This window comes from Pipistrellus kuhlii, unplaced genomic scaffold (assembly GCF_014108245.1).
Source record: "Pipistrellus kuhlii isolate mPipKuh1 unplaced genomic scaffold, mPipKuh1.p scaffold_m20_p_2, whole genome shotgun sequence".
In the NCBI taxonomy this organism is placed as follows: domain Eukaryota; kingdom Metazoa; phylum Chordata; class Mammalia; order Chiroptera; family Vespertilionidae; genus Pipistrellus; species Pipistrellus kuhlii.
In genome coordinates, this window is record NW_023425515.1 from 150242606 (window position 1) to 150270273 (window position 27668).

General features: G+C 42.3%; 1 protein-coding gene across 3 annotated transcripts in view; it reads left to right on the forward strand.

The window, feature by feature from the left end:
* The first annotated feature begins 7441 nt into the window (after nucleotides 1-7441).
* The window catches only part of SLC35D1 (solute carrier family 35 member D1), a 49638-nt gene continuing 29411 nt past the window's right edge, over nucleotides 7442-27668 (forward strand). The window contains exons 1-8 of one of the 3 annotated variants that reach the window (XM_036447128.2): nucleotides 7442-7959; nucleotides 8770-8803; nucleotides 8902-8988; nucleotides 10006-10073; nucleotides 11342-11413; nucleotides 12473-12541; nucleotides 14679-14781; nucleotides 20494-20586. In XM_036447128.2, the coding sequence (XP_036303021.1) occupies nucleotides 7757-7959; nucleotides 8770-8803; nucleotides 8902-8988; nucleotides 10006-10073; nucleotides 11342-11413; nucleotides 12473-12541; nucleotides 14679-14781; nucleotides 20494-20586 (729 nt within the window). In that variant the 5' untranslated portion in view covers nucleotides 7442-7756. The remainder of the gene's footprint in view (nucleotides 7960-8769; nucleotides 8804-8901; nucleotides 8989-10005; nucleotides 10074-11341; nucleotides 11414-12472; nucleotides 12542-14678; nucleotides 14782-20493; nucleotides 20587-27668) is intronic. The other 2 variants (XM_036447129.2, XM_045584491.1) reach the window with 2 other exon arrangements.

Below are 27668 nucleotides of genomic sequence, written 5' to 3' on the forward strand. Positions count from 1 at the left end.
AAAAATTTTTTTAAAAATCCCAAACATACAGGTATATATGTAAAATTATTATCACATACTGGTACAGAAACAGTAAAAATATGCAGCCAAAAATATAGAACAATTATAGAACTATGGTTGACACGTAATAAAAATACAATAATTTCCTATTTGTCACATTTAAATTTTTTATTAGTTCTGATTTATTTTCTTACATTAAGTACATATAAAATTTTGCGCCTTATTTTACATTCTGAATTTTGCATTTTTTAAAGAATTCACTAAAGTTTCATAAAAACTTGGATCCACTCTTGTTCATGGAGCTAATAGAGAAGAGGAGTTGTCAGCAAAGCAGAATGAGAAGGGGCATCCAGGGAACCAGGAGGGGTTGGAGAGCGCGGAGCCTCCCGGGAGGCCGGGGAAGAGAGAGCAGCTAAAGGAAGGGAGAGGATCAGCCGTGCAAATGTCACAGCGTAGTCAAGCAAGGGAAGGACTGAGAGTGTCGTCTGGGTTTATTCCCATGGAGGTCATTGGTGACTTAGGCCTGAGCAGCTTCAGTGTAGTGGAGGGGATAAAACTAGTTCAGTGTGGGATGGGAAGTGATTGAGGGATGGTTAGAGAGGGAAGAGTCATGGTGAATAGGTGGGTGGTAATGTCAGCTCACCGAGGTAGAGGATTCAAAGCATTTGTCTTAGGATGCAGTTCAATTGTAAACATATTGAGTGTGAAATGTCTATTTTCAAAAATGCCTAATTTGATGTCTGGTACGGTAGTATTTGTGAGAGTCGTGATTGAATGACTTCCACAGATTGCTACTTCTATATCCTGGTTCTTTTTCATAGATAAATACTAAAGTTGGTAACTGAAGGAAGTAATGACATTGCAAGAACATCTTTTAAAAGGGAGTATGTCCACTTTCCCCAAAAGAGGCAGGATTGTCAGTCGAGGAGCACAGACTCAGGTTAAATCTATAAAGTCACTTAGAGATCTGGGGACTTGGGTTATGCCTAATTGGTGCTTGTTTTCCTGTTTATTAGTTGTTTCACTACACCTACTTCCTGACATAGGTAAGGATGAAAGGAGATGAATTTCACTTGTAGCACAATGCCAGATTCACCATCCGTGGTCAATGAGTTCATTCCTTCCAGCCCAGCACAGAGAAGCATGAGGCACTGCAGAGAAACTCCAGGTCCTTTCATGTTTTTTGCTTTTCAGAATTTTAAAAGCATTGTTCAGGTACAAAACACAGATGATCTTTGTTCCCTGTCTGAACTGTAATCAGTGGTGAAACACAGCAGGGCACTGGGTATGATCTAGGACCTGGAAGAGAAACAGAAACTGGTGAATTAAGGTAAACACAAAAAAGGCCTACATTAATTCCAGTATAGGAAGAGCAAGTAAGCCAAGGGAAAGTGAGAAGTAGAGAAAAAAGAAATAATACGATTCATGTTAACAAAAAGGGAACAGAATCAATTTCCCCTGTGGAGAAACATGATGGCTAAAGCAAGGTTTTGATAAAAAGACATGATTTAATTACGAAGATGATTTTTCTGCTAGTAATTCTGCCTAGCAAGTTGTATAGTATATATTGACATTTCCAAATAGATTGTGTATCAGTGAGAAAATTTAAATTCAGCCTTTACCATTTTATACAATTTTTAAAGATATGGTTCAACCTTTATTCAATTTTATCAAATAAGTAGAGGCCCGGTGCACAAAATTCTTGCACAGGGGATGGGTCTCTCAGCCTGGCCTGCTCCCTTATAGTCCAGGAGCCCTCAGAGGATGTCTGACTGATGGCTTAGGCTCACTCCTCACGGGCCTAACCCATTAGTCGGACATCCTTAGTGCTACGTGGAGGCGGGAGAGGCTCCACCACTGCTGCTGCACTCACCAGCCATGAGCCTGGCTTCTGGCTGAGCAGTGATCCCCTGGTGGGAATGCACTGACTACCAGGGAGCAGCTCCTGTGTTGAGTATCTGCCCCCTGGTCATCAGTGCACATCATAGCAACTGTTTGTTCTGCCATTCGGTCAACTTTCATATAGGCCTTTTATTATATAGCATGTGTAAATTCCCCACATATAATTTTGTGATTAATATTACTGAAGTTAAGAAACAGGTCCAAGTACCTAAAATACCTAAAATACAATAAACACTTTACTAGGGTATGAGCATCTATCTTGTCTTTATGGGTACCTATTAAAAATGTTTGATTCCCTCAGGTGTAACAGCATTTTACTGAAGGTCCACAAATCATTACTGGTGTTAAGAAAATCCAACATAGTTCTTGGCCTGTCTATGGCAGATCTTAAATATTTGTTAACCAATAATGTAATCATGCTGAGAAAAAGAACAGTAATTGCTTGGATCAGTACTTCTAGGAGATTTCTTTTTATTTCATTTTGTGTAACTGCGATTCATTTACCACAGCTACCATTTCATACTCCACAGGGCAGCACCTGAACTGGCCTCTTTTAGTGATCTCCATTGTTGCCATATGACTTAAAAAAAAAAATTAAAAAAAAAAGGTTTTACTCAGTGGATAAAACATCGGCCTGCGGACTCAAGGATCCAAGGTTCAATTGTGGTCAAGGGCATGTAAATTGGTTGCGGGCACATACCCAATAGGGAGTGTGCAGGAGGCAGGTGATCAGTGTTTCTCTCATTGATGTTTCTAACTCTCTATCCCTCTCCCTTCCTCTCTGTAAAAAATCAATAAAATAAAAAATTTAAAAATCTCAAAAAAAAAAAAGGTTTTATTTTTATAGTGTTAGTGGGAATATAAAAGTGGTATAGTCTCTTTGGAAATCAGTTTGTTAAATCTATTAATGAAACAAAATATGGCCTTTAATTAAGCAATTCAACTTCTAGAAACTTATACCTGCACAAAGTAGAATAGACAAATTTGAGTGGACAAGGATAGTCTAGGACAGGGGTCTGCAACCTTTAAGACATAAAGAGCCACTTGGACCTGTTTCCGAAGGAAAAAAAACCTGGGAGCCGCAAAACCATTGCGACATTTAAAACAAATATAACACTGCATATATTGTTTCTTACCTTAATGCTATATACCGGATCGTGCAGTTAGCTGTCAATCTGAAGAAAAAAAGGACTTTTTCATTAACAATGTAAAATATATTTTTGCAAGTTAATAGCTAATTAAAATATTTAATTTACCTTGTTAATGGGATTTTTGCTCCTGAACCTCAGTGCACAGTGTCTGCACATCAGGGCTGTAAGACGTTACCTTCATTTTCACACAGGCTTGCAAGTTGTCATCTGTGAGGCATGATCGATGTTTGTTCTTAATATAGTTCATGTTGGAGAAGACCTGCTCACATACATATGTGGAGCCGAAGATCGACAGGACTCCAAATGCATACTTTTTCATGTTTATATAAGTGTTGGGGATGGCATTCCATGTTTCGAATACAAGTTTGTCCTGTTTGGGAAGGTTTTCAATATCACTCCATTTATGATTCTGAGCCAGAATGGCCTTCTGATGGGCAACATCCTCAAGAGTAGCGGTCAAGCATTTGAACTTGGACACCCATATATCTTTGTCGGCTATATCGGCCAGTTCCATCTCAAGATCAGGTTGACTTACACCTGCAAATGCATTCATATTCAATAGGGATGGATCGATCGCCAGGGAAGTGACAGGGAAGGATAATGTGGTTTTTTCCTCTCTGAACTCACAGAATCGTTTCCCAAACGAACTTCGCATTGTGGTGATTGCAGACTTCAAATATTCCAAATTTATCGTATCATGACTTTGTTTGAACTCTCTCAAAGAGGGAAAGTGAGACAGTGTACCTCTCTGTAAATCTTTGACAAACACTGTCGACTTGTGCTCGAATGCCAAAACAGCCTCCAGCATGTGCAGGGCTGTGCCTCCTTTCCCCTGAAGGGTTGTATTTAGTGTGTTTAGATGTGCTGTCATGTCTACCATTAAATGTAATTTTTCCAGCCACTCTGGTTGTTCCAGCTCAGCAAAGGTAAGTGATACAGCTCCCCGTCCCCCTCCCCCCCTGCTATTGGCCCTGCAGAGCCGCGGCAAAGCTTCAAAAGAGCCGCATGCGGCTCTGGAGCCATAGGTTGCTGACACCTGGTCTAGGCTGTATTGCTTATGAACTGAAAAACTGGCAATAACCTAAATGTTCATAGGGAGGGCTACATGAATTATGATACATCTAGCTGATGGAATTCTCTGCAAACATTTTTTTTTTTAAAAGAATAATGTAGAGTTTCTATATTGCAACAGAAAGGCCTTCAAGGAGTATTAAGTGAAAAGAGAAAGGTTGAATGATAATAATTAAAATAATAGTAATTATTATAAACACTTACAAAGTGTGTACTATGTTTTAAGTACTTTACCATTATTAACCCATTTAATTCTCATTACCACCTTGAGGTGCATACTATTGTCATCCCATTTTACAGATGAGGAAACTGAAGCACAGTAATATCAAGTGGCTTGCCCAAGGTTGTCAAATTAGTGTCAGAGGCATTGTCTGGTTTGAGAATCAGTGTTCTTACCTAGTTATTTCCATGGATGTTAAGAAATGAAAATACATGAAAGTATTTTTGTGTATGGATGTGTATGTATATGTGTTCATATATGCACGAAAATGACTCTAAGCATAGCCTCTTAACTTCTAGCAATTGCTTTCTCTAAGAAGGGTTTGGGGTGGGAAAGGAAGAGGAGAAGATACTTACATTTCTTTTTTGCTTGTTTGCTTTTGTTATGAGGAACATTAATCCTATATAATAAAAGGCTAATATGCAAATAGATTAAATGGCTGAATGACTAGTCGCTATAATATGCACTGACCACCAGGGGGCAGATGTTCAACACAGAAGCTGCCCCTGGTGGTCAGTGCGCTCTCACAGGGGGAGCACCACTCAGCCAAAAGCTGGGCTCACCATGCTATGATGGTGAGCACAGCAGCAGTAGCCATCTGTTGGACATCCCCTGAGGGCCTCTGGACTGCAAGGGGGTGCAGGCCAGGCTGAGGAACAATGCCCTCTCCCCCAACACACACACCAGTGCACAGATCTTGTGTACCAGGCCTCTAATATTTTATAATCTTCTTTTCACAAGGGATGTTTCTCAAAATGTAACTCTCTAGTTATTTTCCTTCTGTTGCTAGCAGTTAAAGAAATTTGACCATTTTCCTCACTATTAAAACATTCTTTCATTCATTGGTTCACTTAATACAAATATCTAAACTGTCCTAGTTCTCCCTGTCTTTCCCAGTTCTCAAGAAGTTCACTAGCCGAAACCGGTTTGGCTCAGTGGACAGAGCATCGGCCTGCAGACTGAAAGGTCCCAGGTTCAATTCCGGTCAAGGGCATGTACCTTGGTTGCGGGCACATCCCCAGTAGGGTGTGTGCAAGAGGCAGTTGATTGATGATTCTCTCTCATCGATGTTTCTAACTCTCTATCCCTCTTTCTTCCTCTCTGTAAGAAAATCAACAAAAAGTATATACATTTTTTAAAAAGTTCACTGTGTAGTGAAACAGATTGACATATAAACATGTAATTCCAGAGCCTCTATAAAGGGGACACACAAAGATGGGGTGGGAGGGGCACAAAGGAGAGATGTCAATTCTGAGGAGAGCAGTGAGAAGGAAGGCACCCGGAGAGGAAGTAATGTTTTGCCTAAATACTGAATAAAAAGTAAGAGTTCTTTAGGAGACAGGGGAGGGAGAGAGAGAAAAGGCATCCCAGATGGAGGGAATAATGGGAGTAAACACAGAAATAAAGACACTGGAACCCACCTTGTTCTTTAGGGGACGGGTGTGGCTTGACTTAGCTGCAGCTTAGCAGGAGAAACATGAGCAGTGCCTGCCTCTGGAGATGTGGGCAGGAGCCACATTACCTAAGCCCTGAGAGCCATGTTACGAACTTCATCCCATGTACCAGATGTTCCTAAGGAACATTAGACGAATCAGGTGTTCCCAGAATAAGTCAAAGATGTAGATGCATACGATGGAAGGCCATTCTGACACATGCTGCATGTGGATGAACTCGAAAACATGCTAAAGGAAATGTTAGATACCAAAGGACAAATAATGTTATGATTCCATTTATACGAGGTACCTAAAATAGTCAACTTCATAGACTGAGAGTAGAATAGTGATTCCTCGAGGCTGTGGGCAGTTACTGTTTAGCGGTTACATAATTTCAATTTGAGATGATGAAACTGTTCGGGAGATGGGCTGGAGATGGGTAATGTAATGGTGAGAGTTGCACAATAATGTCAGTGCACTTAATGCTATTGGAACTGTACACTCAAAAAGTCTTAACATAAAACATTTTACATGATGCATATTTTACAATTAAAAAAACAGGTTAAAATGATAACTTTATGTTATGTGTATTTTTACAATTGAAAAATATGGGGAAAAGAGATAAAGATATTGACAAAAATATTTAGGGAAATCATTCTTTTTCTTTCCTGACATTAAAATTAGGTACATCAGTCAAAAACATTTTTTATTGATTTCAGAGAGGAAGGGAGGAGTGATGGAAACATCAATGATGAATCATTGGTGGGCTTCTCTTGCAGCCTTCGCCTCTCATCAGAGATCGAGCCCACAACCTGGGCATGTGCTCCTGACGGGAATCAAATCCCGGACTCTTCAGACCGCAGGCCAACGCTCTATCCATTGAGCCAAACCGGCTAGGGCAGGCGAGTCATTTATTTGCTTAAGCTGATAATAAAGATTTGTTTCCGTTATATAACAATGACTATCATTTACTGGAAACTAGCTCTGTGCTAGCGTTACCTTCATAGAGATGGGAGAGATGCAGGCTCAGAGAGCTCAACTAACAGGCCCAAGAGCACACAGCCAGGGAGGGGCATTTCTAGGAAACCTCGAATTGGAACTCAGCCCACAAGGTGCTTGATTATCTAGCTCTATTTTTGGACATGCCCATATTTTTCTTTAAAAATCCTCCCATGATCTGCCACGAACATATGTTTGGTGTTTTCTGGGTTGGGAACATGTAAAAAGCCTGAGACTATGCAGAACGAAAAGTTGAGTGTTTACTTGATTGATGATTGATTGATTGACTGAAGTATTACATATGTGTGTGTTCCCATATGAGGTATTACATATGTATTCCCTCCCAGTGTTTACTTTTGATTCACATATAGACCAAGGGCCTTCGCTGTGAATCTATAAACACACAGCCGTGAACTCCTGGGCCAAGCACCTGGGAGGGTGGAGGACGGTTGCATTCCTGTCCCAGGTCTGTCCCCAGAGAAAGAGCCTCCCGCCCGCAGCCGCTGCCTCCGCTTCCCAGGAGCCGGGCCGCGGGGAGAGCGCGCGGCTGGCGCGCAGGCGCGAGGTGGCGGCGCCGCTCCGCGCGGGGCTCCGCCACCCGCGTTCCGGGGTCCCCCCCAGGGATCCCCCTTGCGCTTCCCCTCCGCCCTCCCCGCACTCGGGGTCGCCGCTGCCCCTTCTCCGGGCCCCTCCGTCCCTCTCACCCCGGCCTGGCCCCGCACGGTCCCTCCCTCCCCTCTGACCCCGCGGTGCACCCCGCCCGCCGCCGGGGCGAAGTCCGGAGGGTGTGAACCCCGGCCTCCCTGCCCCTGGGCGGGGACGGCGGCCGTGCGGGGAGCCCAGGCGGCGAGCGCGCAGTGCAGCCCGCAGCCCGCAGCCCGCAGCCCGCAGCCCGCAGCCCGGCCCGCGCGCCCCCCGGAGCCGCCGCCGCCGCTCGCCCCCGCCGGGCCCTCCCGGCCGCCGCCGCCGCCGCCGCAGCCATGGCGGAAGTCCACAGACGTCAGCATGCCCGGGTTAAAGGAGAAGCCCCCGCGCCAGCCTCCACACACCGACATGCGGAGGCGCTGGGCATGGCGCCGGCCGAAACGCTGACGGTGTTTCTGAAGCTGCTGGCCGCCGGCTTCTACGGCGTGAGCTCCTTCCTCATCGTGGTGGTCAACAAGAGCGTGCTCACCAGCTACCGGTACGGCCGCGGCGCCAGGCCCGGGGCGGCGGCGGCGGCGGCGGCCCCGGCGCTCCGGCTCCAAAGTTCAGGCTGAACAAAGTTGGCCGGGCGGGCGCGGGGGAGGCCGGGCGGCGCGGACACGCGGCCCGGGCGGCCTGGGCTGGGGGCCTGGGCCGGGGGCCCGCGCCGGCTCCCGGCTCCGCACGGCCCGGCGCGCGTTCGGGGAGCGCCCGCCCGCCCGCCGCGCCCTGCAAAGCCTGTCCCTCCGGGCGCTCCGGAGCGAAGTTGTTTGGTGACCTGTTGGTCCCTGTTGGTCCCTGTGCTCGCCGTGCTGGGAGCAGAGCGGGGATGTCCTCCCGCCAGCGCAGCCGGGCTGGGGGCTGGGGGTTGTTGGGGCATCAGGGTCCCCGAATTCGCTGACAGCCTCTGGGGACGCGCGCGTCCTCAAGCCCATTTGTAAGGAGCCCGGTGCTGTCACTGGACCCTGAGGCAGCAGCATGTCTGCTTGCAAGGTATGAAACCATTGCAGAGACCCATGTCTTCATTTCCTTAAAAAAAAACAACCGTTGGAAGCAGCCGACTGGGATTGTATCAATAGAATCAAACGAGACGAGGCAAGTAGCCGCCTGAAGGTACAAAATCCACGGTGTTGCCTGACCCCACGCAGGGATTTTTCTCTCACCGGTTTTCATTTGGATTGGAGGCGGACACGGGTGTGCTTTGGTATCAGGATGCATTTTAAGGTCAGCTGCGCGCCAACTGCATTCACAGAGCTACCTTCGGGTTTTTCTGACCCTGTCTTGTTTTTCTCTCTCTACCGTTTTGTAGATTTCCCTCCTCACTATGTGTTGGACTTGGCCAGGTGAGTTGGAAGCTTCAGCGTTAACGTGGTTTAGGTCGTTAGAACTTCTCTGTGTGGCTTTATGTGTGGAACAGTGAATCTGTGTTCTCTGTTTACAGATGGTGGCTACAGTGGCAGTTCTCTGGGTGGGAAAGGCGCTCAGAGTAGTCAAGTTTCCTGACTTTGACAGTAATGTACCTCGAAAGGTAAAAATATAAATAAAGTAATTCTTTATTTTCTGAAAAGAAGTCACTATATATTATGTTATATATTACATGTTACATATTATATGTTACACATTATATACCATATATTACATATCATATATTATATATATTACATATATTAGTGTTTATATATTAATCAGTTGCCTTGCATATTTAAAAATTGTCACCCAATCCAGAGTGCGTATAATAAAAGTAAAGAATAAATGTTGTAATAGGTACTTTTATTTATTATAATTTTTTATCCTTATCCGAGGTTATTTTTTCCATTAATTTTTAGAGTGGAAGGGAAAGGGAGAAACAGAGAGAAACACCAATATGAGAGAGACATATCGATTGGTTGCCTCCCACATGCCCCTGACCAGAATCAAACCCGGGACCCTTTAGTCCGTTAGTCCGAAGGCCAAAGCTCTATCCACTGAGCCAAACTGGCTAGGGTATTTTTTTTTTAAAGTTCCATAATCTCTTAAAATTAAGAAAAAAAGGCCCCAGAAATCATATGTTCTGTTTAACTTACTAGTAATGAACACTTTCTTTTTGGAATACAACCATTTTGCATTTCCTGCATCTAATCTAGCCAGTGTATTGTTTATTCATTCTTCAGGTTTATTTTCTTATTCTGTCTGCATCTGCTTGCTCCACTTGAAGATGAAGTGCATTTTTTCCCCCTGCTGACCTTAGAGCTGTGGGCTAATACATTATCATATTTTAAAATAAACAATATATTTATCCCACGTTTGATTATACTCATATTTGTTGGCCCTACTCCCCCCTCCCCGGCCCTCCCCCCATGCCTCTCTCTCTCTGCCATGGTAGTGCTGTTTATCCAGGAATAATATTGTTGGAGCACTATGTGGGGGCCAAAATTGTGTGTGAGAACTAATCTTGTGTTTTTAAAGGGAAAGAATTTAATCATATAAACAAAACTGTTTCTGTTTGAAAGGCCCTGTGTTAGCTATCTTTATTATTGAGTTTTGTTATCCCTTTTAAATTTTCTAGACGTTTCCACTACCTCTACTATATTTTGGGAACCAAATCACGGGACTGTTCAGCACAAAGAAACTGAAGTATGGATACTTTACCTTACTAGTGAGGTTATCTAATGTATTCTTAAAATTTTATTTGAATGTCAAATATTTAACACATTATTATTGATGCTGAAAGAAATGAAAGGACCAGAAAACTTGTGCTATTAAATAATGAAGATTACACTAAGGGTTTTAGTTTAAGCTCTTTAAGTTTAAAGGGAAAGAGGGTTTTTATTTGTTTGGGGTTTTTATCACTCAGTTTGATGATAGAAGTCTTACAGTGTCATAAAATGCTGTGATAGAGGATTTACGTTATTTTTCCAGATGTATAGTGAAGGATATATGCTTTGCTCTTGGGATTTCAATTATTTAATTCAATTTATGGATATTATGTTTTTGACAAATTTTACAAGCAAAATCAGAGGGTGGGTAGGAGAACTTTCGTAGTGCTTCTTTTAACATGTTAAAATAACACCAGATGGAACCCTGATGTAAGCGTGATTAATATTTTCCTCATGGCTATATACCTGTAGAGGCAGCCTTTTCACTTTCGGAAAGAAGTGATAGCTCTCCACTCTATGACAATACTGTCTTATTATCCTTCAACTTCCCCATTCTTGGTGTCCATACTTATGGAGTATAGTATGTATTGAGTATATGTGATGTTAAAATTATACACACAAGGAAACCATTTAACAGAAATCCATGTCTTACCACTTTCACATGAGCTAAACCCTGGCATACTTGCTGGATGGGTATAAACCAGAATGGGGAGACCTCTGAGGGTCAGGGACCAATTGTTTTTCATTCCTTCTTTAGACCCAAGAAACTTTACAGAAGGACCATGATGGTATCTCTGGAGAGTGTCTCATGGAAGTCAAATTTGTCATAGGCGGGCATCCTTTTCCATCTCAGTACCCATTTGGAAAGAAATGCAGGCCTGCTGGAAAGGCTGCTAATAGCATTTACTCTTTTTCATCCTCGCCATCCATCCGTTCAGCCACACCCTGACTGTGATTGCCAGCTCAATATAAGGCACTTTGCAGTGAGATGAAATATATTCATAAATCACTGTATTCCAAGAGGCTGTATGTTTGATCAATGCAAGCAAAATACTCTGAGAATTTGGAGGAAGACAAAAATTACTTCCACAAAAGGACAATTAAGGAATGTCTAATGGAGTAAGCTTATGGTAGATGTTATTAGGAGGGTTGGAGTGGGAAGGGAGGTCAGTAAAGAAAGGAGAGAAAAAGAAATAAGTTCTTAAACTTTATTTTACCTAATTATCTTTTTTTTTTCCCCCCTAGCTTGCCAATGTTTACAGTTCTGAGGAGGTTCTCCATCCTGTTTACAATGATTGCTGAAGGAGTGTTACTAAAGTGAGCTACATTTCTAACACATTTAGTCTTTAACAAACTGTAGTCGCTTTGAAAAGGTACCCAGCATAGTGATTGTTTAATAAAAATATTAAAATTATTTGCCTTGCTTCTACTTTATCTCTTGGAAAGTTTAAGCAACTTGATCCCTTTGCTCTGGGAATTGATAGTTTATGGGAACAGTAGTTGGGAAGATTATGAATAGGAGTTAGAAACCTGTCTAAACACGAGATACACTTTCATGAATTCCTATACTGACTGCTGCTACTGGGGGAAGAGGAGTCAGAAACATCAGTATAATTTTGTGCTTTACTTAAATCCTTACTCGAGGACATGTTTTTATTGATTTTTAGAGAGGAAGGGGGAGAGAGAGAAACATTGATCAGTTGTCTCCCGTATGCACCCCAATCGGGGATCAAACCTGCAACCTAGATATGTGACCTGATGAGGAATCGAACCAACAACCTTTTGGAATACGAGACTATGTTCCAACCAACAGCCACCTGGCCAGGGTAGAATAGGACTTAAATAGTGTTCCTGTCTCGGCTACTTTCACTACAAATGTGTGTGACCTTTTTCTGCTTTAAGAGATTCCAATTTGTTGAACTACAGCTCAATAAAAACAAACGATAAGAGTGAGGGAAAAAATGAGTATATAGCAAAATAAGTTTTTGTTTTATCAAAGGGGTTCTTTTAAATATCTAATTCATTGGAAACATAAAAATATGACTGTCTAGCCAAAACCGGTTTGGCTCAGTGGATAGAGCGTCGGTCTGCGGACTGAAAGGTCCTAGGTTCGATTCCGGTCAAGGGCATGTACATTGGTTGCGGGCACATCCCTGGTAGGGGGTGTGCAGGAGGCAGCTGGTCGATGTTTCTCTCTCATCGATGTTTCTAGCTCTCTATCCCTCTTCCTCTCTGTAAAAAAATCAATAAAGTATATTTTTAAAAAATGACTGTTTATAGCTTTTTTCAAATATATATCTTTTTGTGTGTATGCCTGTGTTATGAATCTTTGTGAATAAAGCCACATTATACATAAATTTTTTTGTTTTTTTGTAGGAAGACCTTTTCTTGGAGTATTAAGATGACTGTATTTGCAATGATTATTGGAGCCTTTGTAGCTGCCAGGTAAGATGTGGGCTTATATAAGCCTATGAGCACATTAGAAATTATCAGTAGTAATTAATAATAATCAATTACCAATGAAGATAATTTTTATAGGCTCCCTAAGAATCATATCTTTGAAAAGCATCCAAAGACCCTTAAAAAATTAAATCTTTTTGAGTTTGTTAAGATCAAGGCTGGTAAAATCAGATTCTTAAAAGTTAAATTCATGTAATTTAGGATTTATTATATAGTCTTCTACTGATTGAGCACCTACCATATGCCACACAATATGTTTGATATTTTAGACATATTCTATATTACAACTCTCAAAGGTATGGATATAATTTTTCTGTTTTATAGTTGAGGAAACTAAAACGTAAATTCAATAACTTATTCAAAGTCCTACAGCTGGTAAGCAGCAGAGCTTGCTGGAATTTGAATCTGTGCCTGACTCCAGAGCCTACGTGCTTTTATAAACCATGTAGCATTTTTTTTTTTTTACTTTGTGTACTGCTGAAGGAAACAGTGTCTCAGAAAAGGCAAATGATAATGAATTATTTGCCTCATCGAATAATGAATAATAGAATTGCTTTATTGGGCCTCACTTAGGATGTATCACAAATGCATAACTTATTCTAAATTATTAAAGCTTTCTCCATTGTTCTTAAGTTTTAGTTTTCAGATGGTTGGAGAAAATGTATATCCAAAGACTCAGAAAATTAAAACGATGGTCCGAAACCTTCTACAACAGGAATCTCTTTAGGTAGAAAAAGGTCAGACACATTTATAGTGAAAGTAGCCGAGACAGGAACACTAATTTTACTCAGCCCAGCGCATGCATATACGGGTTTGCTAATGTCACAGATTCTGCCTGATGTACATTTTTCATTTGGGAGTTATAATGTACCTCTTAAATTGGCTCATTTACCTTCATCTTTTCCTGTGGTATAGATAGGGAGGGGGGAGGAATATAAGTCAAATTTTATTCCACCCTAAATCTCCAAGTGAAATTTCATTGTAAAAAAAAAGTGAGGGGGGGGATAGAATAATTGGTTACTAGAATTTCATTATGTAGCTAACTGCTTTTCTCTCTACATATTACTGCCTCCTTGGATAAACATTCTGTATGAGCACCTACCTTTCTTTTTGAGGCATTTCTTTGGAGCTGGTGGGATCCAAAATTGAGCCACATGATAGGGATTCCTCAGGGCTAACATCTGGCCTGCAAGATTTCTGAGGAGGATTGCTATCTGGACCAGCCTTGTCTATATAGGACATTCTACTTGGGAAAGAGGTTGTGAGGAAGGGAGTCTGAGCTTAGGGGGTGTCCAGGCTGCTTGAAAGGAGGGGTGGGCATTAGGCTGGTTCTGCCTCACATTGCAGTGGTGGAGAGCTCCTCAGAAGTCCTGTTCCATGTAGCAGCATAGGAGTAATAGTAGTAGTAGTAGTTTAGATACAAATACATAGTATCTTTGCAAAATCATAAATGTGGTCCACTGTTTAGCTAGGGTCCTAAAATATGAAGGCATACTTTTCTTAGATTTTCACTTGTTTGTTGAATTTAATAATTTTTTTTTTATCACTACTAAGTACTAGAAAACTTCTGTTTTCCTCATGCCACTAGTATATACCACATAGGTGCATTAAGCAATTATTGCAGTATTTGAATTCCTTCTGTGTGCTTTTGGGCACTGTGGTAGCTTGATCTCAGAGCTAACCATGATCCACACTTCAGAAATTCCACCTCGGGGTCCAACCACCTGCGCAAGATAGTCCTGCCTTTTGCGTGAACTTTTGGAAAATGACATATTAACAGCTCATCTGTTTGGTTTCCTTACCTATGAAATTCAGCTCTGATGCCTTCTGCCCACTTCAGCTGTAACAGTGAATTTGGTTGCTAATTGTTGTCTGACTTGGAATTCAGAACAGTGTGCTATTTAACTGACATGATTGTTCCTGATAATTTTAAGTGTTAGTGTTTCTCCTTTCTGAAGACTCTACTTACTATGAAGTTGCAATATATAACTAGAAATCAAGAAATAAAATACCTACTGTTCATTGACCTAAAAATATGTTGTTGAAAATACTCTATTCACACCTACTTAAAAGGACGTGTTCCTTAAATGAAAGTTGTTAAAGTGCTGCTTATGTTTTGCAGCTCTGACTTGGCATTTGATCTGGAAGGATATGTTTTTATTCTGATCAATGATGTCCTGACAGCAGCAAATGGCGCATACGTAAAACAAAAATTAGATTCAAAGGTAGGTAGCAAATCTAAAGTTTCTGTAAGATGATGTTTATTGATCTTGGGAATGATAATGCCAATTCATCAGAGAAGAAGCAGGGAATAAATAAAAATGTTTAGGAGGAGTGGGAAAGAAAGAGGGGGTTCTCTGAGGGTAGAGAAAAGTGTCATAAATGATCATGGCTGTATTCATGGTGAGGGACCTGAACAAGAAAGAAATATCTGGAAGCCGTGAGCAGATTTGAGGAGAAGTGAGTGTTGGCAGGAGATGCAGAAAAAGAATGGACTTTGCGCATTACACATAATGGGAACCTTTCCGGAGAATTACTATCTTTCTCTGGGGCAACAGCGAGTTCCCTGGCTCAGATCTCATGCACATGAACTTTTTTACCTATCTCTTTTCTCTCACTTTGCAACATGCACACAAAGGCTTTATAGATATTTGTTGTTAGTTTATGTATATGCTTTGCATATAGACACGCTAAATTTTATTTTTAGATGAAGTCAGGTCGTCAGGAACCTGAGTTTTTGAGCCACATTAGTTTACTCCATTATGGTGTAAGGTTACATTATTATTACATATCATAGGATTGTTATTGAAGAGGTTGTCCTTCCTGTCATAATGTGTCCTGTATGGGGACCCACATGAGATATTTATCATAGATGTCACCACAACTCTTCCTGAATAGCTGGTTTATTTTATCTCATTGTAACTGACTATGGCTTTATCTTATTTTCCTACCCGTGTTTTCTCTTCAGTCAGATAGTCTTATCTGTTTAGTTTGTACAGTGTTTCTGGAATGACTTCAGGTCCTTTTTTGGAGTTCAGATCATAAATACCAATGCCCTTCCTAATACTAATAGTATTAATATTGCGTTTGCATCATCTTGGTGAGAAGCTTTACCTTCTCCAGAAAATGACCCTAAAACCCCATGGCCATCCCAATAGTTCTCATTTTCAGAGAATGTTGACTTTTAATATCCTTGAAGAACAGAATGTGTAGATGTTTCCAAACCTTTTATGTCTTGTTCTCCCTGTACTTGCCTTGACAACTTCATGGGATCATTGCATTTTAATGGAAGCGACTATTAACATTTTTGACTTTCTGAAATAGTTAAAGAAAAGGGACCAGTTAGAGATTTAGTTTTATTCTGTGTTTTTTGTTTTGTTTGTTTTTCTTTTTTTCCTTCAGCCCATTTGCTGTTTTGAAATATAGGTATGAATAACTTTTCATTTGTTCAGCAGCCCCAGCTCTTTCAGTATTTCTGCTGTCCAGTAATGGTAGGCACTAGCCATATGTGGCTGTTGAACACTCGCTATATGACTGGTAAAACTGAGAAACTGAATTAGTAGTTTGATGTGTAAATTAAAATACCTTATTGTACAGCACAGTCTAGAGCTGGGATGGGGAACCTTTTTTCTGTGAGGGTCCATTTGGATATTTATAACATCATTTGCGGGTCATACAAAATTATCAGTTTAAAAATTAGCCTGCTATATTTGGTCAAACATTTAATTAACTCACCCCTAATGCTTTGGCAGGGCCAGACCAAATGATTTCCTGGGCCTTATACGGCCTGTGGGCCAGACATTCCCCACCCTTGGCCTAGAGTACTATATATTTTAGAACCTAGAAAAAAGTAAAGAGGGTTTCTGAGTATTTTATTCCCAATAGATCCCTTTTGTTCCTTACTCAGAAATGACTTATGACTTCTTTGTATGAGACCTTTTAAGCACATTGATCTGTTTTTCATAGTTAATGGATTAGAAGCAACAAACTCCACATGGAATTCTATTTAGAGGCAGAGAGGCTTACGGGCAGTCTGAAAGGTCAGCTAACAATAAGAAAGACAAGCAGGAAAACTATAAAAATCAGATGGAAGCCCTGGCTTGTTTGGCTCAGGGATATAGGGCCTGCAGACTGAAGGGTCTCAGGTATGATCCTGGTCAAGGGCACATACCTCGTTTGCAGTCTCAATCCCCAGTCCTAATGGGCATGTGCAGGAGGCAATCAATGATGTGCCTCTCTCACATCGATATTTCTCTCTGATTCCCCCAACCCCCTCCACTCTCAACATGAATGCAAAAACATCAGATGGATGTACTCAGAAATGATTTAGGGGCCATTAAACACCCTTAAGGGCAACATCATATAAGAACAAAGTACAGCCCTGGCTGGTGTGGCTCAGTTGGTTGGAGTGTTGTCCTGTACACTAAAAGGTAGCAGGCTCGATACCCAGTCAGGGCACACATCCAGATTGCGTTCTCGATCCCTGTTAGGGATGCGTGCTGGAGGCAACCCATCAATATTTCTTTCTCACCTTGATATTTCTCTCTCCCTCCTCCCATAACAACACAATGCCCTGACTTTAATAATGTTTATAATGCCCTGACTGAAATTTTAGTCTATTTGCTCCCTTTAAGAAGGCAGAGGAAAAGATGCTCCAAACAGTTAAAATGTTAAGAGAAAAACAAAACAGTTTGGCATTTTAATTTTTGGCAATTGTCAGTTGCCTGAATAGGTGTGTTTTGTGTGGTGTGTAGGCATCCTTTTTAAGAGAGGGATAATACGTAAGTCTCTGGCTGACTGGGTGCCTGCTGTTTCAGATTGTTTTGTCCTATGGCTTTTTTCTTGCTACCTTAGAAATGAGGTACTTCTTTTCCTGATGCTTGTGGTGGCCATAAGCAGTCAGTTTTTTGGTTTATCCAAGAGGCAGTATAGCCACACTGAGAAGCTTTTAATAAAAAGGACTGCTTATAATCATGGTCCTTTGAGGATGAGTCATGGGGCATAAAAATTTAGGGCTGCATTTCAGACATGTATGCAGTTATTGAATTTAAAATATTTTTAACTTTAAAAAAGTCACAAATAATACTATTTATAGAAATATTCGTTTTAAAATGTTTTGTTTATTACTTTTAGAAAGAGAAAAGAAAGGAAGGGAGAGAGAAAGAGGAACATTAATTTTGTTGTTCTACTTATTTAAGAACATTCATTAGTTGATTCTTATATGTGCCCTGACAGAAGATTGAACCCACAACCTGGACATAGAAAGACGATGATCTAACCAACTGAGATACCTGACCAGAGCAATAATACATAGTAATAATAAAAGTTGTAGAAAACATAGATAAGCAAGAGGAAGAAAATACTCCTTAATTCTAACCTCTAGTGAGAAGCACTGTTCTAATGGATATCCTTTAGAGCAGTGTTTTTCAACCTTTTTTGGGCAAAGGCACACTTGTTTCATGAAAAAAATCACGAGGCACACCACCATTAGAAAATGTTAAAAAATTTAACTCTGTGCCTATATTGACTATATATAAAGTAATTCTCTTGAATAGGAATCAAATAAACACAAAGAAAGTATTTTATAATTACTTTATTATGAAATATTAAGTAAACAAAATAGTGAAAAATTATAAAATTCTTGTCTTGTCTGCACCTACGGCACACCAGGCAACATCTCGCGGCACACTAGTGTGCCGCGGAACAGCGGTTGAAAAACGCTGCTTTAGAGTGTGTGTGTGTGTGTGTGTGTGTGTGTGTATGTACACACCTAACAAATTTTTAAAGAGGTATGATACATAATATTTCCTAACCTATATTTTTCATCTAATACTGTTTCATGAATACCTTTCAGTATTATTAAACACTAGAGGCCTGCTGCACAAAATCTGTGCATGTGGGGGGATGTCCCTCAGCCAAGCCTTCATCCTCTCCAATCTGGGATCTCTCTCACAATCCAGGACTGCTGGCTCCCAACCACTCGCCTGCCTGCCTGCCTGCCTGCCTGCCTGCCTGATTGCCCCTAACCACTCCTGCCTGCCAGCCTGATCACTGCCTAACCACTCCCCTGCATAACTGCTCCCCTGCCTGCCCGACTGCCCTTAACTATCTTCTCCTGCAGGCCTGGTCATCCCTAACTGCTTTCTCCTGCTGGCCTGGTCACCCCTAACTTCTCTCCCTTACCAGCTTGGTTGCCCCTAACTGCCCTCCCCTGTAGGACTTGTCTCACTTAACTGTCCTCCCCTGCTGGCTCAGTCACCCCTAACTTCCCTCCCTTGCCAGCCTGGTCGCCCCTAACTGTCCTCCCCTGCTGGCCTGGTCCCCCCCCCAATTGCCCTCTCCTATAGGCCTAGGCCCCTCCTCCCCCCAAACTGTCCTCCCCTACAGGTCTGATCACCCCTAACTGCCCTCCCCTGCTAGTCTGATTGCCCACAACTACTCTTCCCTGTCAGCCATCTTGTGTCCACATGGGGGTGGCCATCTTTGACCACATAGGAGTGGCCATTTGTGTGTTGGAGTGATGGTCAATTTGCATATTACCTCTTTATTATATAGGACTAGAGGCCCAGTGAATGAAATTTGTGCATTGGGGGGAGGGTCCCTAAGCCTGGCCTGTACCCGCTCCAATCTGGGATCCATCTCCCAATCCAGAACCACTAGTTCTTAACTGCTTGCCTGCCTGCCTGCCTGATTGTCCCTAACTGCTCCTCTGATGGCTCTTCCCTAACAGCCTGATGCCCCTAACTGCCTAACTGCCCTCCCCTCTTGGCCTGATCCCACTAACTGCTCCCCTTCCTGATCCTCCTGTCACCTTCTACCTTCTCCTATCTCCCTCAGCGTCGCCTTCTCCCTTCTGCCTTCTCCTGTGGTGACTTCTCCCATGGCCTCTGCTAAAGGGACCATGGTGCTATACTGGCCCTCATAGCCGTCACAGCTGCTGGCCCTCGGCCATTGCAGTTGCTATGACTTTGTCTGGAAGGACATCTGGAAGGATGTCTGGAAGATATCCGGTCTAATTAACCTATTACCTTTTATTGGTATAGATTTTTAGTGGCTTTATAATGTTTCATTGTATGATTGTATCATAGTCTAATCAACTAGTTTTCTGTTGTTGGATATTTGTTTCCAGTTTTTCACAACTTCTTTTGGAAGGTGGTTTGACTTTTTACACAATTCGGTGATCTTTCAGTTAAAAGAAATTAGCCTTTTCCTCACTACTACTTCACCCTCTTACCCCCCAAACTCTGGCCTACTTTTCCAGGTGGCTCTGCTTCCCGATGAATGTCCCAGAAGTGTGTGAGTCAGAGGTGGACCCAGAGTTCTCATAGGCTCCCTGTGTTTGAAGATGTTTGGGGTCCTTCATTGCTCCCCGGTTTCCTAGGATACAACTAGTCATACTCTGTTTTGGGAAATGTAGATAGAGGGAGCTTAATTTTTTAATATACTTCACATACACATTTTCAGAAAAACTTCTCTGGGAAGTTATACCTGCCTGTGTTGATGAGGTGTGAGTCTGTGTCTGGCTCTGACCAGCCATCTCTTATGGTTCTAAAAAGTCCAACACCAGCTTGGTGAATTTTGACTCAATTCCAGAAGGGAAAGGGCTTCGGAAATGGATTTCTGTAGGGATATGTGCATATGTTCAGTATAGCTTCTCCCCTATTGGCTGTTTTGAGGCAACAGTTGGTATCATTTTTATTTCTCTACTCTTAAACAGTCAAGGAATTTATTTTAAATAAATTTTAAAACATAAGTTGTTTTTTTTCTTTTGAAAGCTTGGGCTTCTTCTTGATGTTTGAAAACTTCTGACTTGGCCTAACTGGCTGTGCATATTGTGGGGAAGGTGTGTGTGTATAGTGAGGGTAGGACTTTATGTAGGGTTTTGTATATGTTGTGTGCTAGAACTAAATGAAACACCTAATTATTCCCTATCCTAGGAGCTGGGAAAATATGGCCTGCTCTATTACAATGCACTGTTCATGATTCTGCCCACCCTGGCCATTGCATATCTTACAGGAGATGCACAAAAGGTAGGACTTTCTAACAGTGGTTTAATGCCTTCTGTTTTTTAATTGTATTATTGTTTAAGAACAAAAGATAATTGTGGAGTTGTTAAGTAATGTACTTACCTAGTATTAAGGGACCAAAATCTGAATTTATTTTTTAGCTTGCTAATGTCATGCTAACCTTTTTTCTTGGCATAAGTATTGCATAGTGCTAAAATGGCTCAAAATAGCTCTGGCTGTCAACACATAAAAATAGTGCATGCCAACCAGTGTCTTTTTCTTATGGGCCAGAAGGATGGAGAAAGGGAATTCTTACATTTCTACCAAACTACAAAATAATAGTAGCAAGCTATCCTTGAAAAAGAAACAAACAAATCTTGAAATAATAGAATTCTTCAAGACTTAAAATTTTAGACCTCTCTAGAAGCTTCTGTTTTGGTGTAAAATTTGTCATCCTGGCTTAAATCCCAAGCTGGCTCCCCTCGCCCCCTCCCCCCAGGAGATATTTAGCACAGTGTGGTGACTTAACCATATAAATAGCAAATAATATAATAGTTTACTCATTTCCTGCAAATGTTTAGCTAAATAAATCCAGAATAGAGGAACAAAATAAATCCAAATAAGAATTCTTCTCTAAAACAAGCCTATATTCATAGGCAAAAAAAGTTGATACCATTTTGTTAGAATTCACAAAATTTTGCAAACTACGTAAATGGAAATCTAGAATTCTGCCAAGGATTTCTGTACCAAGATTCCTTCTAATGATCCCCCTGGCAGGTAGGTTTTCAAAATAAATGTGTTGGTTATGTACTCCAGTAGCAGTGACTATTTCCACAAAGAGGTGGCAAGTGGTTAATCTGTTAAAAAATTGCTCTTGAATTAAAAGGTAGGAGAAGACTGACTGTTTTTAAAGCTGTTTGGGGTTTCCCCCCTCTACCCCCTCATCAAGAACTTTCTTAAAACAAACACAAACAAACAAACAAAAAACCTGGCACAGATCAGCTTGAACATGTGTAAAGATTTAATGCACTGTGTAACCGGGCTGCTAGCAGGCCTACAAATGACACCAAAGTAGAAAACTGAGCTATTGCTTTGACTGAACAAGAGTGCTGAAATAAATATTTTGTGGCTGTGGAAAAAAGTGGGAAGAGAAACCAACATTTATTAGCCCCTGTCAGGTGCCAGTCACTTTATGTGTGTGATACGATGTAACCCATAACAGCTCTGTTGCCCATGTGGAAATGAAGTTCAGAGAGACTAAGTAACTAGCTCAGTGTAATACTGTCTGTGGGTAGTAGAGTCAGGATTTAAACCCAAGCTTGACTCCAAAGGCCCTGGTCTTTCCGCAGGGTTCTGTCTTTCTCTAGCAGACTTTGGCTGAAGCAGCCCTCTCTCTTTAGCTTTGGGGCAAGAATGTGATGCAGAATAACCAGGCCCTCCTTGGCAATGCAGATCTCGAGGCCAATCTGTACATGAGAGAGTTGGAAGGAGTAATGTGGTTGGTTAGGTTATTCTACATACTTGGCAAAGGTGGAATTTTCATTAACTTGAAATTCTGACTAGTAGCTACTTGAAAAATTGAACCAAAGGAGAAATATCTTCATTCCAGAGTGATTATAATTGAACTAGAAAATAATAATTCATGCATATTTCAATAACACACATTTAATATGAAATGCTTCAATATAAGTAAGAATGTTTACTCTTAGTGGAAAAATTACTTTGCCACCCGCATTAGAATGAGATTTAGATTTTTCTCCTTTTTTTAAGCAGAGGAGTGAAATTTGAGTAATGTTTGTTTTTCCCCAATGAAAATGCCAGGCAAAGGTCAAGAAAGGTTTATTTTGGAGGAAGTATTCATCTAAATACTTTGAAATTGGGCTGATAAAGTAATTATGGGAACTGAACTCATTGTTTTATAATCAAACCCCACCAGTATTTTGATCTCACATATTTGTTCATTCTCACTCTTATTATTAAAGGGTACTAGGGGCCCAGTGCATGAATTCATGCACTGTGAGAGGAACTGTGGGCTGTGGTGGGCACAGGGGTAGGTCCTGTCACTCCCATACGCAGGCCCCACTCGCACCCGCTGACAGCACCACGTGATTGGGGCTAGTGTCAGCAGCGGGTGCGAGTGGGTCCAGTGCCATCAATGGGTGCGAGTGGCAGCTGCTGCCCTGATGGCCCCTCAGGAGAAGGGGGATGTGGAGAAGCCCTCAGGGGTGATGGGGCTGGCCACCGCTCACACCAGCTGATGGCGCCAAGCGATTGGGACCAGCACTGAGTGACAACAGTGGGTGCGAGCAGTGGCTCCAGCGCCGGCAGCAGGTGTGAGCACCAAGTGGGACCACAGTGCGTGGGGGCAAAGACTTTTCAGTAACCACGGGAGGCTTGCCCTGATCACAGCGACTGGCACCCCACCTTGGTCTGGCGCCCCCGCTCACCTGCTCCACCATCCCGCCTGCTGCCAACGCTCACCATGTTCCATGCGTGACCCCTGGTGGTCAGCGCACGTCATAGCAACCGGTTGGTTGTTCTGATGTTCACTCTATTTGTGTATTAGGATTTTATATATATATAGGTTGTTATTCTTGTATCACTTTTATTGAGGTATAGATAGACATGCTAGCTGATAACCTTACCATCTCATGATCTTTTTCTTATCTCTCTCCTTAATCTGTTCTCCCTCTAACATTCTCAAATAGTTAAGTGCTGTTGTGTGTCTCACAGTGTTAGGCTCAGGTGATTAAAAAAAAAAAGAAATGAGTTAGGTGGTATTGCCTTCGAGGACCATCAGTCACTTTGTGGAGCATATCTGTCATCATCAGAGCAATAAACTATTATGTTTTGTGGAAGAGATGCTTTGGGTGCACTATAGGGTGTAAAATGGAAGAGGATCAAGTCTCTCTCCTTGTTGGGGATGGAATGCCTCAGGAAGCTTTCCTGTGCACGGAATTAAAATATCAGTGAATTATCAGTGTTGTTTTCATAGGCTGTGAATTAAATTTGAAACTTGGGAATTGAGAACCTAAGTTTGATTCTGTTCTTAAATTCCTGAGATAAGTCAGTTCAATGTTATTTTAAGTTCAATTCGGATTAGTATTTCTGAGTATTTTTCTTTTGCTAAGAAAGCCCTGTGCTAAGTTCTCTTGGGAATATATGAGAAATATAGCATAGTTCTTGCCACACCAGGAAAACACAGAGATGGTGTAAGAAATAGCACCAAAGTGCATGACCATCAGTCAGTGCTATAAGTATAGGGTTGGAAGAAATGTATGTGGGCTGAATCTCAAGATTAGCTTTTTTTTTTTTTTAAATATATATTTTATTGATTTTAGAAAGGAAGGGAGAGGGAGAGAGATATAGAAACATCAATGATGAGAGAGAACCATTGATCGGCTGCCTCCTGCACGCCCCCTACTGGGAATTGAGCCCACAGCCCAGGCTTCTGCCCTTGGCTGGAATCAAACCTGGGACCCTTCAGTCCACAGGCCAATGCTCTATCCATTGAGCCAAACCAGCTGGAGTTCAAGATTAGCTATTTTATTGATTTTTTTTTTTTTTTTAACAGAGATGAAGGGAGAGGGATAGATAGTTAGAAACATCGATCAGGTGCCTCCTGCACACTCCCTACTAGGGATGTGCCCGCAACCAAGGTACATGCCCTTGACCGGAATTGAACCTGGTACCTTTCAGTCCACAGGCTGACACTCTATTCACTGATCCAAACCGGTTTTGGCAAGATTAGCTTTTTAATCCTTTTCCATTTTATACCCCACAATGCACCCAAAACATTTCTTCCACAAAACCTATCATAGTTTATTGCTCTGATGGTGACAGGTCTACTCCACAAGGTGACTCCATGGTCCTCAAAGGCAAGAAGACCGCCTAATTCATCTTTCTTTCTTATCACCTGAGCCTAATACTGTGAAGGGCACAAGAGCACTTCACTAAAGGAGACAGGGCTTGGCTTTCTTATCTACCAAGTGCAACAAGTAATGCTCACCTGTGCTAGGGGTGGTTGTTGAGACATAACTTAGAGAGGTGGTTGAGGGGTGTGTTTTTATTAACCAGCACAGAAACAATGGGTGGAAGCCATAGGCAGCCTACTGTGTCCAAGATGCTCATAGCAGCCTACAGGAGTTGCAGTGTATTTCTTCCACCGGAAAATTCAGTCTCAGAGTGGTCAGTTGAAGTCTGGTAACGAGTTCCCATGTCAGAGTTTTCTAGTAAGTCAGGTTCATTTTTAGCACATGTCTTTTAGACCTGTGCTTTTTCTCCAAAGTACGTATACCTATAAGTGGACATTCATGTAGGTGCATGTATTTTTTAAAGAATGGGTGCTTTTTCATGTGACAGTGTACCTTTAACTAAAGCTGTTCCCAAGTTAACAATCTGGGCCTCCTTCTGGCCTTATAGGGTATGAGGCCTTGTACCTGATAAGATGCTCCCATATAAATTACTTTCCCTGACCTCATTGTATGCCTGTGAGGTAGGTCATTATCTGATTTGCAAAGGTTAAGGGCATGCGTAAGGTTGCACAGTGTCAGATTTTAGAGCCTGCCTGTCTGACTCCACATCGATCCCTTGCTTGACTACATCTGTGCTCTCTTTCCGACTAGCAGGTGTCCTCAAACTTTTTAAAGTGGGGGCCAGATCATGGTCCCTCAGAGAGCTGGAGGGCCGGACTATATGAACTACTAATTCCTACTGTAACACCTCGGCTGCGCTCACTGCCCAAAAAACCTGGCGGGCCGGATCAGACTCTTCTGCGGGCTGCATGTGGCCCGCGGGCCGTAGTTTGAAGACGCCTGGACTAGGGCTTTCTTCCAGAACAAGCTACTGAATGTGAAAAACACCCCAGGGTAGTATTAGAAGTGAAGTCTCTGAAGCTGGGCCTTGTTGTTACTTAATTGTTTACAAATAATCATATTTCTTTTCATTCACTCTGATGCTGTTCTAAGAAAAGAGAAAGAAAGAAAGAAAGAAAGAAAGAAAGAAAGAAAGAAAGAAAGAAAGAGAGAGACATGTTGCTGCCTTAAGGAGCCTGCATTCCAGTGGCATGAGGTGGACTACACATAATTATACAATAAGAGCTATGAAGATAAATAGAATGAAGAGAGTGACTGGAGAAGTCCCGTTTTGCATCAGATGGTTAGGGGAAAGCCTCTTTGTCAGGTTCCTTTGAGCAGACAACCCAATGGTTGTGCCTCTTTGAAAGGATAATCTAGGTCAGTGGTCGGCAAACCGCAGCTCGAGAGCCACACGCGGCTCTTTGGCCCATTGAGTGTGGCTCTTCCATAAAATACCATGTGCGGGCGTGCACGTACAGTGCGATTGAAACTTCGTGGCCCATGTGCAGAAGTCGGTTTTCAGCCTGGGCGAGTCTATTTTGAAGAAATGGCATTAGAACACTCAAGGGGCCAAAGAGCCACATGTGGCTCATGAGCGGCAGTTTACTGACCACTGATCTAGGTCAAAGGAAGGGCAGGTTCTAAGAGATGTGGTGGGAGTGCCGCGCTTGTTCGCAGGGGACATTTTCTGAATAACTAAATATCAGGCAAAGTCAAGGTGGGCCTTGAAAGATGTGGAGGAAGAAAAACAAAAGGTACATCCCAGGTGTGACTACTAGCATGAGCACAGGCTCAACCGCAAGAACTAGACTCTTCAGGATGCTTAGAAGGGGGAAATGCAAGACTCAGAGACTTTAGAAGAGACCTCAGAGAGCATGGTTCAGCCTCTTCCTCACAGATGAGGAAACGGGAGCCCAAAGAGGGCTCAGGACTGGAACCCAGACTTCCCGGCTCTGTGACTCCTGCTCTCCCTCCTCCCACCACACCACACCCTGCTTCCTTCCCAGCTGGGACCAGTGTTAAATGCAGGAATTTGAAGTTTACTCTGCAGATAGTGACAAGTCCCTAAAAATAAGTAGTACAGGAGAGAGAATTTGGGGCCAGAAGGCAGACGACCAGCAATCTCTAATTCTTTCCCTGACCACGGTCTGACTTTGGACTAGACCCTTGCCCTCCTGTCCTGCTTTGTCCTGTGTAAACTGAGTAGGTTGGATCAACCAAGTTGGCTGCTTCTCTAGGTAGGGCCCTTTCTTTCCAGGGCTGAGACAGAGTTTCTGAGAAGTGGAAGGCCTTCCAGGGTGGAGACAAGGCTGCTGTTCTGACAGCTGGCATGAGCCCAGCGGCTCCCTGACTCCTGGTAACCAGTGCTGATAAACTCTCCTTATCTCTTGGGCCCCTGGCTTTCCTGACCCAGATCTGTTATGTAATTGAATGAAAAGATCTCTGAGATAAATTGTTAAGCAAAAAGCACAGTATAAAACAGTGTGTGTGATATGCTACCTTTTGAGTAAAGTAGAAAGGAAACAACAATAAGAATGTATGTATGCATACATTTTATTCACTATTTAAGTAAAAACAAAACAAAAAACCAACTAGATGAATATAATGAGACTAATAAAGCAAGCACCAGTGTGTGTGTGTGTGTGTGTGTGTGTGTGTGTGTGTGTGTGAGAGAGAGAGAGAGAGAGAGAGAGAGAGAGAGAGAGTGAGTGTGTCAGAGAGACATAGACACACAAGGGCTGTGGGGAGGGTGGCCGGTGGGGGAGGGGTAGGTGAAACTTTCCTCTGTCCTGCAAGGTTCTTTAGCTGGTCTAATAGCTAAGTCTGCATGAGACAGACTAACAAGAAAATAACCAGATTAAATTCCGTATGTACATATGGGAACCCCACATGCGAGGTTCAGGACAGGAAGTTAAAATGTCGTGTGTATCACATTCTGACCCACGGAGGAGGAAAGTGCTCCGGGACTCCAGAGGAAGGTTACTGCAGGACGAAGATAAAAGGAATAGATGCTTGCTAACTAGTAGTTTGCCCTACCATATAGATAGATAGGCTGAAAAGGTTATCTCTGATAATCTCTTATTATGGGGAAGGCCCTTAATTTAAGTTCTTCTAAGTAGTTGGGGGTGGGGTGGGGGAGCGGGGCAGGGAAGAACAAAAGTTTCTCTTGAGCCTGCAGGGTGTCTGTGCCTTTAGCGTAAAATGAACTGCATACCTCAGAGGCACCTCTTTGGATGACTCATTCTCCCT